Below are 12,945 nucleotides of genomic sequence, written 5' to 3'. Positions count from 1 at the left end.
TGGCTGAGAAAATAGCCCCGGAGTGCCAGGGAGGCCGATATCTGCATTCAGGGATATGCCACCACACAGACTACAGACTGGCTTTATGTGGTAAGGAGATGGTGGCTGGTGAAGGAGGGCTGCCTTCAAGGAGTGAACTGCTTCCTAGGAGGGTGGAAGAGTGAGAAGGATCCAGGAGAGAATGAGTTCACACTGGAGTTACCGCACAGCCCCAGGCCCAGATTCTCTCTGTTTGTTGTGTGGTCTGCAGAGTTGACTGCATTTTATTGCCTCCCCCTTCCCCCTCATAAATATTAAGAGCACAGTTGAGAATGGAGAACTGTTCAATGAGTGAATATTGCCTTCAGTTTACTACTTATACAGACTGGGGGTTTGGATACGTTATTGTTATTATCATTTTTTGACTCTTCTCCACAAACCTCCACCGAGTACTCCTGAGACAGGTATGCTTGGCAGTGGACTGCAAGGGGACTCCACTCACTTTCAACCTCCTCTCAAAAGAAGCAAGCAGTGTCCCCCTTAAGTCTGAGTCCTATTACCAGGAATCCATTTTCATGCCTGTTCAGAAGAGAAGAAATTCACTTCCAATGACCAGCATTCCATTTAGTATGTACAGAAAAAGCTCAGCTATTCAGGGGGGAAGGGACAGGAAGGCTTAGAAGGTTCCAGTCCCAGGGCCCACATGCCCAGTACTGACGTAATATCAGATCCGAGACTCCCCCTCCAGCCCTTAGCAGTCGGTCTGCTCTCCACCCTGCCTCAGGCCACAGTAGGTTTGCAGGAATTGAGAAATGGAGCACAAAATCAGATACTCAGGATCTTCTAGTAAACAAAGGGTGCCACAGCCAAGAATCCCTTATACAGTAGTTTAGGGATTGGACTTTGGGACTTGTGATTCCTGGGTAAGCACTCTATCAGTAGCTCTATTCTCATCTGCTTTCTCCTCTCCTCTCCTCTCCTCTCCTCTCCTCTCCTCTCCTCTCCTCTCCTCTCCTCTCCTCTCCTCTCCTCTCCTCTCCTCTCCTTTCTTCTCTCTCCCCTCTCCCCTCTTCCCTCTTCCCTCTCCCCTCTCCCCTTTATCCTCTATCTTCTCTCCTCTCCTTTGTTTAAGATTTTTGAAACAGTCTCAGGACATTTGCCAGACTGACCCTTCAATCCACTCAGTAGCCCAGGCAAGCCTTGTGCTTACAGTCTCCTGGCCTCCATCTCTCAAACTGCTGAGATTCTAGGGGTATTTCCAGCAGGCCAGGTTCAACCTTTCCTCTTCTTCAGACACACTGGCTGAGGTCAAACCTATAGCACAGATAAGGAGTTTAAAGTTCATAGTTTTCTTCCGTTCTATACTTCCCCATCTCAAAGTCTCTGACCTCTGTGATTCTGTGACTTATATTTCAATCAAACACTGTCTGTATTACTCAGGTCCTATGGATACTTCCTCTTACATACAAAGCCAGGGCTGTTTTCCCTTCAATAGTTAAATGTTCAGGAGTGTAAATCCCTTTCTTTCAAAACATCTTTGGAGACCTGCCCCTTACCCTATCTATGACGTGGACTTTTGCTTGCTTTGTAAATTTCTGTGTACCTGGCTCATCACAGGATGTGAATAATCCATGCTGAATGCCTAACGGGTGCATCAGGAAGTCACAGAATTTATTCTACTTAGGATTCAGTAGGATTCAGTCTATGAACCTACTCTACTTTTACACTAATTAATTTTTCTGAAAGTCACAGCTTTGATTGTATCTCTATTATGTCCAATTAAATTCATTCTTATAAAAATAAACTATGCAAATCTTCTATTTAATTGGCAGAGCTTTTAAGAAATCGGGATTTTTTTTTTAACATTCTATGGGAATGTAAGGGAATGTGTTAATTCTCTATCCAACAGAAAGTTTCAATACCTTCATTATGACAGCCCTAAGGAATCACAGCCTCCCCAGGCTTACTGAGGCCCTCACTTACACTTGAGTGTGTCAGAGCCTTACACTTTCGCCCTAATCCTTTACCATGTGTTCAATGGTGCTGGCTTCACTCGCAGATTTGATCTCATTCTTGCTTCTTTCGTTAATTCCAAAGTCACAGGCTTGCTGTTAATTATAAGGCTCTTGCCCATATAAGGGCCTCCACAGGAAGTTGGTTCAACCTCTGCATGTGTATCCTAAAGCCATTTCCATTCCCTTCCGGGAAACAGAATCCAGGCACATAACCCAGTAAGGGACAGGTCTGCCTCTTTGTCACTAGGGTAAATGGGATAAGGCCAATGGTCACCTTCATCTATTCCATAAAACAGGCATTGTAAGATAAATTTTCCCATCTTTGCCCCCATACATAGCCTGCCTAAGAACCTGACAAGCCTATAGTTCTAGTACATGCATTGCATCTCTTTCTAGACTTCGTAAACTAAGTAGCAAAACTCCTCAACTTATTTTTACATATTTGATAACCTTTAAAAGTGTACTACTCATTAAATATTATATTCAAAGTTATTATAATTGGATTTTTAGTTAAAACTTTTAGTTACTCGTTTTTTTTTCCTTTTTAAATGAATATCATGGTGTGGTTTGGGAGACAACTTATATGAAAAAAAACCTGTCATCTTCAACCTAATTTAAATTGTTTACACATTCATGGGAAAGGCTGTTAACCTTGGTGAGACATCTTGGAGACTGCCTTCTACAAGATAAACAGATTTCTATCCCATTAGCAGCAGAATCTGCATCTTCTTTGAATTAAAACTGCGCATCAAGTAAAGGGGATTTTTTAAGCGTAAATGTCCAGATCTCCAAATAGGGATGGCGGTGGCTCCAGGTCAGCGATGCGATCTTAAAAGCTGCACTTCCAACTTTGAGTAGGTAAAATTCACTCCTGAGAACTGAGTCTATCTGACACACAGGCCAGTAGGGCGCTTTTGAGAAGCTCTGGCGTTTTCCCCTCTCCCTGCGTAGGAAGTAAGGGTATTTTGGTCTCAGGCTACTGTCATCCTCCGTCCTAGGGATCGAGACAGAAACTACCACACAGAGACTCTGGAGCACCAAGTCCCCCTGCTGTTCAGTCTTATGGTCCCCTCAACACACGGGTACCTGCGGGCATGATTGCGCTCACTCCGGGGCACCTCTGTATCTCTGAGTATGGAAGGGACTCGGGACAAAGAAATCAGGGGACCAAGGAGAATGGAGGGTCAGGGAAGGATCCGGGAACACGGGAACCGAGCGGGAGGAATGAGGGGGATCGGGCATATGTCTGCTCCCTTGTTTTTTTTTTTTTTGCTCGGTACCGGTCCGGGTGACAGGATCAGAAGGTGCAACCGGGTAGCCGGGCAGCGGGGACAGGTGCCCGGTTGCCCCGGCTAGGCTCCCCCAGCTCGGGCCGCTCCGGCCACACTTCTGCAACGTTAGGCTGTGCACCTCCCAGCGCCGACTCCTTCGGTGCGCCTTAGCCCTCGCCTTATATACCCTGCTAAAAATAGCCTGCGAGACGTCTTTCCAATCAGCGCAGGCCGAGTTCGAATTGCACCAATAGAGAGGCCTTTAATGGAGAGGCTCGGTCACGCCAGGCGGGGCCGCTGTGTGTCCGCACTGGCGATTGGTGCGAGCTGACATCATTGTCGCGCAGCCCCCGAGACAGGAGAGGCAGGATTGGGTATCGTGGGGGGCGGAGCTCCAAGCTGGTCACGTGGGGGGAGGAGGAGTGGGGGGAGCCAAGCGGGGGAGGAGGGGGGAGGCTGGCAGCGGAGCTTTGAATAGGGAAGTTTTGCAGGGGTTACGCTTGCAGTCAGTCCGCTGTTTGCAAATATTGCGTGGGCTCGGCGCGCTGCGGGCTGCGGGAGGGTCCGGACCCGGCGTCCGATTGCAGCGCCATCCAGTTTGCATGAAACTTTCACCTGCGCTCCCGGGAACAGTTTCTGCTCCGATTCCTGATCGTTCACCTCCCTGTTTTCCCGACAGCGGGGACTGTCTTTTCCAACCCGACATGGATGTGCTCCCAATGTGTAGCATCTTCCAGGAACTACAGATTGTGCACGAAACAGGCTACTTCTCGGCTCTGCCGTCCCTGGAGGAATATTGGCAACAGGTAAATACGGATTTTTTTTTTTCACCTGCCCGGTGCGCCGAGGAGGGAGTCGCGCGGAGAAGCAGGCAAGATGGTGTGTGCTTGGAAGTGCATCTTTTTAAAGATGGTTAGCATTTGTCTAATTAAAAAAAAATAAAATAATGATCTTAAGATGTCCTTCTGCTGCCGGGAATGATGAAGGCACTGTAGACTGAGCCTTCGGGAGCGAGTAGAGTTGTCATTTGTGTGGAGGCGAGCTCTCTTTCCCAGTACGTTTTTATTTCTTCGTTTTTTGCTTTTTTGCTAATTCCGAGCTTCCGAGCCACATACACCTGAGGGGGGGGGGACCCCAAATTCCTCTGGCCGATCCAGATCTGAGCCCTTGGCACAAGTTTGGGGCTTGTACCAGCTCCAAACTCCACAGCTGGACCCTGTCATATGAACGAGCTTGCCTTGACTGCCAAAAGATTTGATTTAAGGATTTTGGTTTTGTTTTGATATTTGTACATTCAATTTTTAAAAGTCTTAATATTTTGCTCGCAGAACGCAGTAGTTCTTTTTGAACTCAAGGCCATTTGCAGTTTCTTTTCCTTCTGGATAATTTCTTAGCATTCACGTATGTCTGGCTTGTTTTTCTTACCTGCTTTTCTTGTTGACTGCGCGGCGGGTGTGTGTGTGTGGGGGGGTGCTGTTTGCACACAAGTGACTTGTCAGTCATATGACAATGAGTCCATTCCTAGTTGCTTCGGGTCTTACTTTGGGCAAGAAAAATCTCGAATTCCGGCATTTTAGTGGAACTAGAATTTGGGGCAACGGAAATAAAAAAAAAAAAACACTCCCTCCTCCTTCTAAGTCTTAGGATTCTGTGAGTGGCAAAAAAGAAAAAAGAAAAAAATCTCAAACACTTTTACCATTGTCTTTAAAACAATGATTCTGTGGCCGTCTCTCAACCCTTCTGGGTTTTTTTTTTTTTTAATTCCTCCAAGTGAATTAGCAGATGAAATATATTCCGTCGGTTTCACAACCTCCCAGGCTTTAAAACGCAGGAAAAGCGAAGTGTTGGCTGAAACCTCCACATGCCGGCTTAATTGTTCACAATCCTCTCTGCCTTTCTTTCCCCCTCCCCATTTTTCCTCCTCAAAGAAGCTGCTCCCTGGGACGTGATTGAAATTGATCTTAGTAGTTTCCTTTAGGCATTTGGGATTTGGGCAACTAGCCAGACTTGGCTCCTGGTCCCCTTCAGAGCCTTTTAAACTCCCAGAGAGCTTCGATCAGGTCCCCACTGCTCATCAGCATAATGGAGATTTTAAATTAGCCAGTTGATTAAAGTTTAACAAGATCTTCATAAATGTACTCGCCATTTCTTTGGAACATCAATAATAGGTATCACCGCCTCGATTCTTAATACTGTACGCACTGTAACAGACATCGAATTTTGGGGGGAAAGGGAAAGCAAGCACCCCCTCTTCCCTGGCTTGCTCATGCTTGTTGTGTGAAGCTGTCTACAGGGAGAGCTTAGGATGTGTGTAGACCGTGATAGAAGGCACATTGTTAAGTAAGCATTAGCCCTTTTGCTGGTAGCCTGTGCTCAAGATGGTCTGTACCCTGATAACAATTTTTTGTTGCAATTTAGTGCTGAAATTTCTGTCTGTAGAATAGAATACACAGAGGCACAGACAGCCTTATATGGGCATGCAGGCAAAGCTACTGAAAAATCAGGGCCTACATAATTGAATCCTAAAATCTTTCCTACCGTTTTTCTTTTCCAGTGGCTAGAAAGTTTGAGATGGTGGGGAGAGGGGATTGCTGATCCCTGCAGTGTGTAGCTCCTTGAAAGGTTGGTCACAGGGCTGGGGAAGGGGCACCCTGTCCATGGCACACTGCATGTGTATTTGAGCCGGGTCGCTATTTGGCTGCTGGTCAGAATTTCAAAAGGAAGTCTCCTTTGGCATTGCGTGAAAGAAAAAGGAGTGATGACTCACACTGTTGTACCCTTGGCCAGGAGATAAAGTCCTTGTTCATTGTGGGACTCCCAGAAGGGCCAGGGAGTGATTTCCCCTTTCCATCCTTTACAATAGCAGATAGCCATTCTGAAAGAATTCACTTCTGTTGTCGAGGTTTCTTGTTTCCCTCTGGCCAGTGAGAAGAAATCATTAAAGTTTGATGGTATCCGTAGTCCTGCACTTGGGGAAATGACATTTAAAAATATACGTGTGTATATATGGATATACATACATATATCCATATATACACATTTGTATACACACACACACACACGCATATATATGTAAATCCTAGGTCCCAGCTACACAGAAAATAAGAGATTTCCTTTCAAATCTATTGGTGTCCATGAAGTGAATACAGACAGATATCTGCTGTCTGTTTTCTGACTACAGCCAGCCCAATATCGTGAGCTCTGCTCCCCCCCCCCCTCCAAGGGAGTCTTCAGACTACACTGTGGGCTGTGCAATCTTTCTGTCCTGTTGTGTGAACACTCATAGATGGCTGGTCTCTCACTGATGCTCATAGTTCTAGGGAATGTCAGAGGATCTGGTTAAACCTGTTAGGTTGGTGGGAGGGGGAGTGATGTGTGTAAGGCTGGTTTTCTTTGTGTGGTTTACCAGGATCGTCATTAGAAATGTCAACACTTGTAACTATAACAACAAAACAGGCTTAGTGATCATCACTCGTTGTGGCCATTGGCCCAACACTGGAGAAACCAAGAGAGGTCTCACCTCTGCTTTTCCTTCAGATTCCTAGAAACAGCTTTCCTCTAGCATTCGTGAGGAAATAGATTCGAATTACAGAAGACTTTGTGACCCACAGTACCTGACATAGAAATAATTATTCGTCCTTTGTTGCATGTTTTCTTTTTTTTTTTTAATTCCTGTGTGCTTTCAGTTCCACTTTCAGTAGCCGTAACAGTCACGTGCCTTCTTGTGGTTCCTTTTGCACAGACCTGCCTGGAGTTGGAACGCTATCTTCAGAGTGAGCCCTGCTATGTGTCAGCCTCTGAGATAAAATTTGACAACCAGGAAGACCTGTGGACCAAAATCATTCTAGCTCGGGAGAAGAAGGAGGAATCAGACCTGAAGATTTCTTCTAGTCCCCCAGAGGACTCTCTGATCAGCTCCAGCTTTAATTATAACTTAGAGACCAATAGCCTGAACTCTGATGTCAGCAGCGAGTCTTCGGACAGTTCAGAGGAACTTTCACCCACGACCAAATTTACCTCTGATCCTATTGGTGAAGTCTTAGTCAATTCAGGAAATCTGAGTTCCTCTGTCATTTCCACACCTCCTTCTTCTCCAGAAGTGAACAGGGAATCTTCTCAACTATGGGGCTGTGGGCCAGGAGATCTGCCCTCACCCGGGAAGGTTCGAAGTGGGACCTCTGGGAAGTCTGGTGACAAGGGTAGTGGCGATGCCTCCCCAGATGGCAGAAGAAGGGTACATCGGTGCCACTTTAACGGCTGCAGGAAAGTTTACACTAAAAGCTCCCACTTGAAAGCACATCAGCGCACTCACACAGGTCAGTCCCCTCTCGGGGTCTAGGTGGTCAGCTGCTGCTGGGCGCTCGGGAATCGAATCAGCCCTGGGAGGGAGCCAGGGCTCCCCAGGATGTGGTCACAAGCAAGGAAATCCTCACTTCCTAAATTCTGGTCTCCAAGGAATTGGGTGTTTTTTTGGAGTTCAGAGTAGAATCTTAAAAGACTGGACATTTGAATCAGATGAATGGTTCATGCATTCAGATTAAACAAGAGGCCAGATCACATTCTCCATGGACACTCAAACCTTCACCCACTGGGTGCTCATTTCCCATTGTCCATGCATCATCGTGCTATGTTGGGTTGCACCTCTTTCTTTGTCATGTAAGTGCAGGCTCAGGACAGAGGGTCCTTGGGCAGCCTAGAGTTCACTGATGTTGACACTGGGGTTTTGAGGCCTCAGTGTGAGCAATAGTCTTGGCTAGTGAGCATTTACTGTGAAGACTCTTTGTCACTCAGCCACATAGAAAAAGGGCTTTCTTAACGCAATGCCACTACTTAGATTGAATTCTGCTTGTTTGAAATAGCCAGCACAGCATACAGGATAGGAGGGGAAGGATAACAGGATAAGTAATTGTAAACTCCTATCTTACCAAGAGGATAGTCAGATTCCTGAGAGATGAAGTCAGGGCCCTGAAGAGACACAGAGCTAGGAGAGGATATGAGTGTTTCCCCCAAACAAGACAGTTTTTGCCTTGGGTTGATTTGAGCATCATTTTTTACTGACGGGTAGCATTTTATTCTGTTCTACACTTATAATTTAGTTAGGGAGTGATGTCAATTTGGTCGTTTGATTGCCATCTAGAAACTGATCCAAAAGCCCTCTGAGTGAGGTTTCTCAGAAACTCATGATTTCAGTTTTGTAGAAATGTAGAAGGTCCCAGACGACTCATTCCACAGGGAAATGAGTAAGGAGCCAGATAGTGCTGGAGGGGGCTGTATCCATGGAGAAAGCAATAAATCTCCTCCCTCAGCAAGGCTGTGGGTCCTGTGGGCTGACACCTCACCCTGCAAGTATGTCATCAGTCTGAGTAATTGTCATTGTTATGAGGTAACTTTGATTCTGGTAGCATGACTTTGTCAAACCTGGATCCCTGTAACAAACAGCCTGAGTGAGCCCTTCAGGCTAGGTTAGCAAAGAGCCTATGCTTGTGACCTTTAGCTTGCCAAAGGTACCTTACTACCATTGAAGTATATGGTGAGGTCTGTAGGCTGCGGGGATCCCACAGTATATGTTGTTGAATCTTCTCCCTTCCTCCATTATGTCAGTAAAGTCATGGTGCCTTTGTCATGTGCTCTTTTCCCAGGAGAAAAGCCTTACAGATGTTCATGGGAAGGTTGCGAGTGGCGTTTTGCAAGAAGTGATGAGTTGACCAGACACTTCCGAAAGCATACCGGTGCCAAGCCTTTTAAATGCTCTCACTGTGACAGGTACGTCAATGAAGGCTTTGCAGGAAAAAGAAGTGTGGGATCATGGGAATGAGGAAGAACCAGAGCAGAGTAGGTGTGTGCAATAGACCTTGGAAACAAGGCCAATAGTTTCCCATTACTTGGTGCCATTTCCTTTAAGTTTAGGGCTTTTGCAAAAGTCTCTGATACCTTGACTGTCTCTCTTAGGAGGCAGTGTGTCAGATTTCTACAAGAAAACTGTCTAGGGGAAGGCTTTCAAAGTGGGCTCCAACAGTTTTCAAATTCAAAAACTGAGAGATCCTTTAGACCCTCCATGGGACTTCTGGGACTTCCTAGGTGTTCTCTGAAGACTTCTTGAATTTGTATTCCTCTGCCTTGGTATTCCCTGTCCCTAAAAGTATTGGCAAAGTCTGAGGACTTGTACAGGGACTGTTATCTGGTATGCCACACAATCCAGGAGACAAAACTCACTACTTTGTTTCTGATTTGCCCTTGCAGGTGTTTCTCCAGGTCTGACCACCTGGCCCTGCACATGAAGAGGCACCTCTGAAGGAGCAGAGGAACGAAACCTGTAGGCTAAAAGAGGCTTCCAGGCTAAGAGGCGGCCATGGAAGGAGGGATGCCTGTACCAGCCAAAGCATGCCATTTTGCTTCCTACCCAGTTACCTCCAGGGGCCTCTCTTTGGAAGGTCTTTTGAGGGCTACAAAAGTCATGTCAGAAGCGGCATAGCACCCACGGTGCATGGTGTTTGGGTGACCCCGGACTCACCACTGGTTTCTAACCTCCTGAGAGGCTCTAAGCTTTTTGCCGTGAGCATGCGCACTGAGAATGTTAATGGGTGGGATGATTGTATGTTGAGGATCTATTACTGACTGTATGGTGAGGCAGACTTTTTTTTCCCCCTTGTGGTATCAAATAACTACAAGAGACAGAAAAAGAAAGCAGTTTGAATGTTTTGTGTGTGAGGAGTATAGCAAGGGATGAGTTGACCACCAATCATTTCCTGAAGGGTGTCTGCACCTTAGAAAAAAATAAACAAAAACAAAAAAAAATAAATAAAAATTAAAATTAAAATTAAAAAAAAGATGGAAAAACTTGGAGGGTGGGAGCGGGAACTCAGGACCCCATTGTGGCGAGTGTTAAGGGCAGGGGGAGCCCCTGTCCCCCTTTCCTGTGTGAAAGGACTTTCTGGTGTCTGGTGCAGCTATATAGAATGTGCAGTGTGTCAAGTAGCTTGTTTTACTGGCTACACGGAGCTCATTTGTAACCCATTGTATAAGCTGTATTTACAAATAACAGTGGTCTTTTTCCCTTATAATACAAAATAAGTCGTGCATGGTCTGGGGGAGCTATAAACTTTTAACATTTTTAAATTGGGTCTCCAATCTCGATTCCAATTAATAAGCAGCTATAAGATCCAATTTGTGTAGAATAATGATTCCTTAAGCCATTTAGGCCTGGCAAGACACGACCTTCCTTCCCCCCAGATCCTTCTATTTTGTAACACTCCCCGTGCAAAATGATCTTGTGCAATGTAGGGTTGTATTTTCAACGACTCGGAATTTGAATTTACTTTTTTTTCCTTTTTTTTTGGGGGGGGGAGAATCTTAAGGTACCCTTTGGAGAAATTGGACACATGTCAAATGTCTAAATGCTGGGGGCCTGGAAATTACCGGTCTAATGTCACATTAGGCTGAGAACAAACTTTTTTTTCTCAGTCAGGTGGATCAAACCACTAAGCTTAGAAACCGTTTTGTCTCATGCAGCTATGTCTCTTATTTATGCCTTGAGGACTCTTTCTGGTTTTCTAGCTGTTAATGCACTGTTGACCTTCATAATGGTGCCTTATGCAACTGGCCCTTCTGTGGGGTCAAATACAGGGGAATGGGTGACACATGCTTAATTACGGCTCTTTTTTCACCTGGCATTGTACTGTATTGATGTATAACACGGACAAAAACAAAGAACAGCGACAACAAAAAGAACACCTCTTTAAGATCCTCCACAGTGACGAACGGGTGAAAAGTCCTTTGACATGTCAACATGTGTTCATTTCCAACAACTTGACTGTCAGTGTTAAATTGGGGAAAAAAAATAGATATGTAAACTAATTCTGCTACCATGAGACTCTTTTAAGAGACCTTGCACAACTGTACAGATCTTACACACACACACACACACACACACACACACACACCGGCTGTATTTATTATGTAACATTGTCACACATATTAAAGATACAGAAGTATTAAATAAGAAAAACCAATGTCAATATCTTGCTCAAAAGGCACAAGTTTTGAGTACCTGTCTAGCTATCTGTTGGTAAAACTGAAAGTATACTGCTTTTTTTTTTTTTTTTTTTGGAAAAAAAAGTGGATGAAATTTTTTGTGTATGTATATTTGTGTGTATAGTATGTGTATGTATGTGTGTATATATATATTATATATAGATAATATATAAATATTTTTTTAAGAAGAAACTAGAATGTTTAGCTAGAAAATTCTACAGCCTGTGAAGAAGTATTTCAAAATGGCCATAAAGGAGGTTAAAAGAAATTGAAAACTATAACCTAACTTTTATAGAGGCTTTATCTTTAATTTAATAATTTGCTGGAGACATTGTCGGCGTTGAGTCTATTCCAGCCTGCTGATTCTGCTAGTCATCATTGGCAAGCCTGGAATAGGGTACCTTTGGCCATTCAGAAGGGGCATGAACAAAATCCTGGCCAACCAGCTGGACTCAGACACACAAAGGTTTTGATTTTACTTTCAGCCTTACTAGAAGATCTAACCTAAGAGTAAGCTGATCACAGGGATTGTTTTTTAGAATACTTTTTATGCAGATGAAACTATTTTTTCCAGCATGTAGATTCTTCCAGCTTTTTCAAGGAGTACTTTCCCGGAATTTGGCATACCACAGTGTAGACAGCTGATATTTCTGATATTTCATCCAGCTGCTTGGCTTTTTGGGTGTGGATCTTTACATATACGAGAATGAGTCTGGCTGGGCTGGTATTTCGTTTGATCTTCCTGGAAAAGAGCAATGATTAAAGCTCCCTTAACTGTTTTGTTGTTTGGTTTTGTTGTATCTGGCCTGATGAATACATTTCTCTACAGAACTGATTTCATTTTGCTCAAGGGGAAAATGCACTTTTGTTTGGCAATTCAAAATCCTAGCACTTGATTTGCTGGGTTTTGAAAAACTCCTTTTTTGGCCCTGCTGTGTGCTTATCCATAACAATTCCATTAAGTTAGAAGGTAAACAGAAGAGAAAGAAAACTTGTGCTGGCTCGTCTCACTTATGAAACACATAGATGTTGTTCGACTGGGTGGGGCTGGGTGCCGTATATGTCAATGCCTGTAATTTTAATAATAAGCAAGTACATTCTGTTCAGGTGATAACTGAGCCTCAATCAAGCAGAGACTTTTGCTTGAAATTAAAAAAAAATTTCTATTAGTGAAATTTCTTTATTTCTTTTTTTTTTTTTTTTTTGGAAGCACCCTGTTATCTAAAGAATCTTTGTAAGATTTTTGTAAAATTTTGTTTTACAAGATTTTATTTGAAATTGTTTTTTGCGAGATTGTTATATTTCTGTATGAATGTATTTTTTATTCGAATAACATAAAAAGAATTCTTATCAGCATCTGGAGCCTGATTGTTTTTCTGGGGTGCAGTGGGGGGAAGGGGGTTGGTCGTTAACAAATTCCTGCTGCGTTACTCAGCCTGGCTTCCTCCCCGGGAAATCACCATTGTGTAATTCTGAGGGCCATTTGCCTAGCTCAGTCTCTGCCTCCCTTGTCTTCCTACTTACCACAGCTGTCTCTGGAGCTAGAGGGAGGCTTTTGACATTGCTCCCCCCCTCCCCCCATACTGAATGTGTTCCAAAGCCTGGCAAAAACAGCCCTAGGCTTTTGGGGGCCACAATAGGAAGAAACT

At 44.4% G+C, this 12,945-nt stretch overlaps 1 protein-coding gene across 1 annotated transcript; it reads left to right on the top strand.

Annotated features, from left to right (window-relative positions):
- Nucleotides 1-3,723: 3,723 nt before the first annotated feature.
- Klf6 (Kruppel like factor 6) lies at nucleotides 3,724-12,465 on the top strand. Its single transcript, XM_028769926.1, has 4 exons — nucleotides 3,724-4,071; nucleotides 7,008-7,581; nucleotides 8,905-9,028; nucleotides 9,506-12,465. The coding sequence occupies exons 1-4, from the start codon at nucleotides 3,868-3,870 to the stop codon at nucleotides 9,555-9,557; spliced, it is 954 nt and encodes a 317-aa protein (XP_028625759.1). The 5' UTR covers nucleotides 3,724-3,867; the 3' UTR covers nucleotides 9,558-12,465.
- Nucleotides 12,466-12,945: the final 480 nt, after the last annotated feature.

Source organism: Grammomys surdaster, unplaced genomic scaffold (genome assembly GCF_004785775.1).
Source record: "Grammomys surdaster isolate TR1022 unplaced genomic scaffold, NIH_TR_1.0 194, whole genome shotgun sequence".
In the NCBI taxonomy this organism is placed as follows: domain Eukaryota; kingdom Metazoa; phylum Chordata; class Mammalia; order Rodentia; family Muridae; genus Grammomys; species Grammomys surdaster.
This window is presented reverse-complemented; position numbering and strand designations above follow the sequence as displayed.

What these genes read in the sequence shown, in the direction of transcription:
- Klf6 (XM_028769926.1), top strand. Translation starts at nt 3,868, where the DNA reads ATGAAACTTTCACCTGCGCTCCCGGGAACAGTTTCTGCTCCGATTCCT. An exon ending in TGGAGGAATATTGGCAACAG is followed by an intron (nt 4,072 to 7,007) that starts GTAAATACGGAT and finishes CCTTTTGCACAG; the next exon opens with ACCTGCCTGGAGTTGGAACG. An exon ending in ACATCAGCGCACTCACACAG is followed by an intron (nt 7,582 to 8,904) that starts GTCAGTCCCCTC and finishes CTCTTTTCCCAG; the next exon opens with GAGAAAAGCCTTACAGATGT.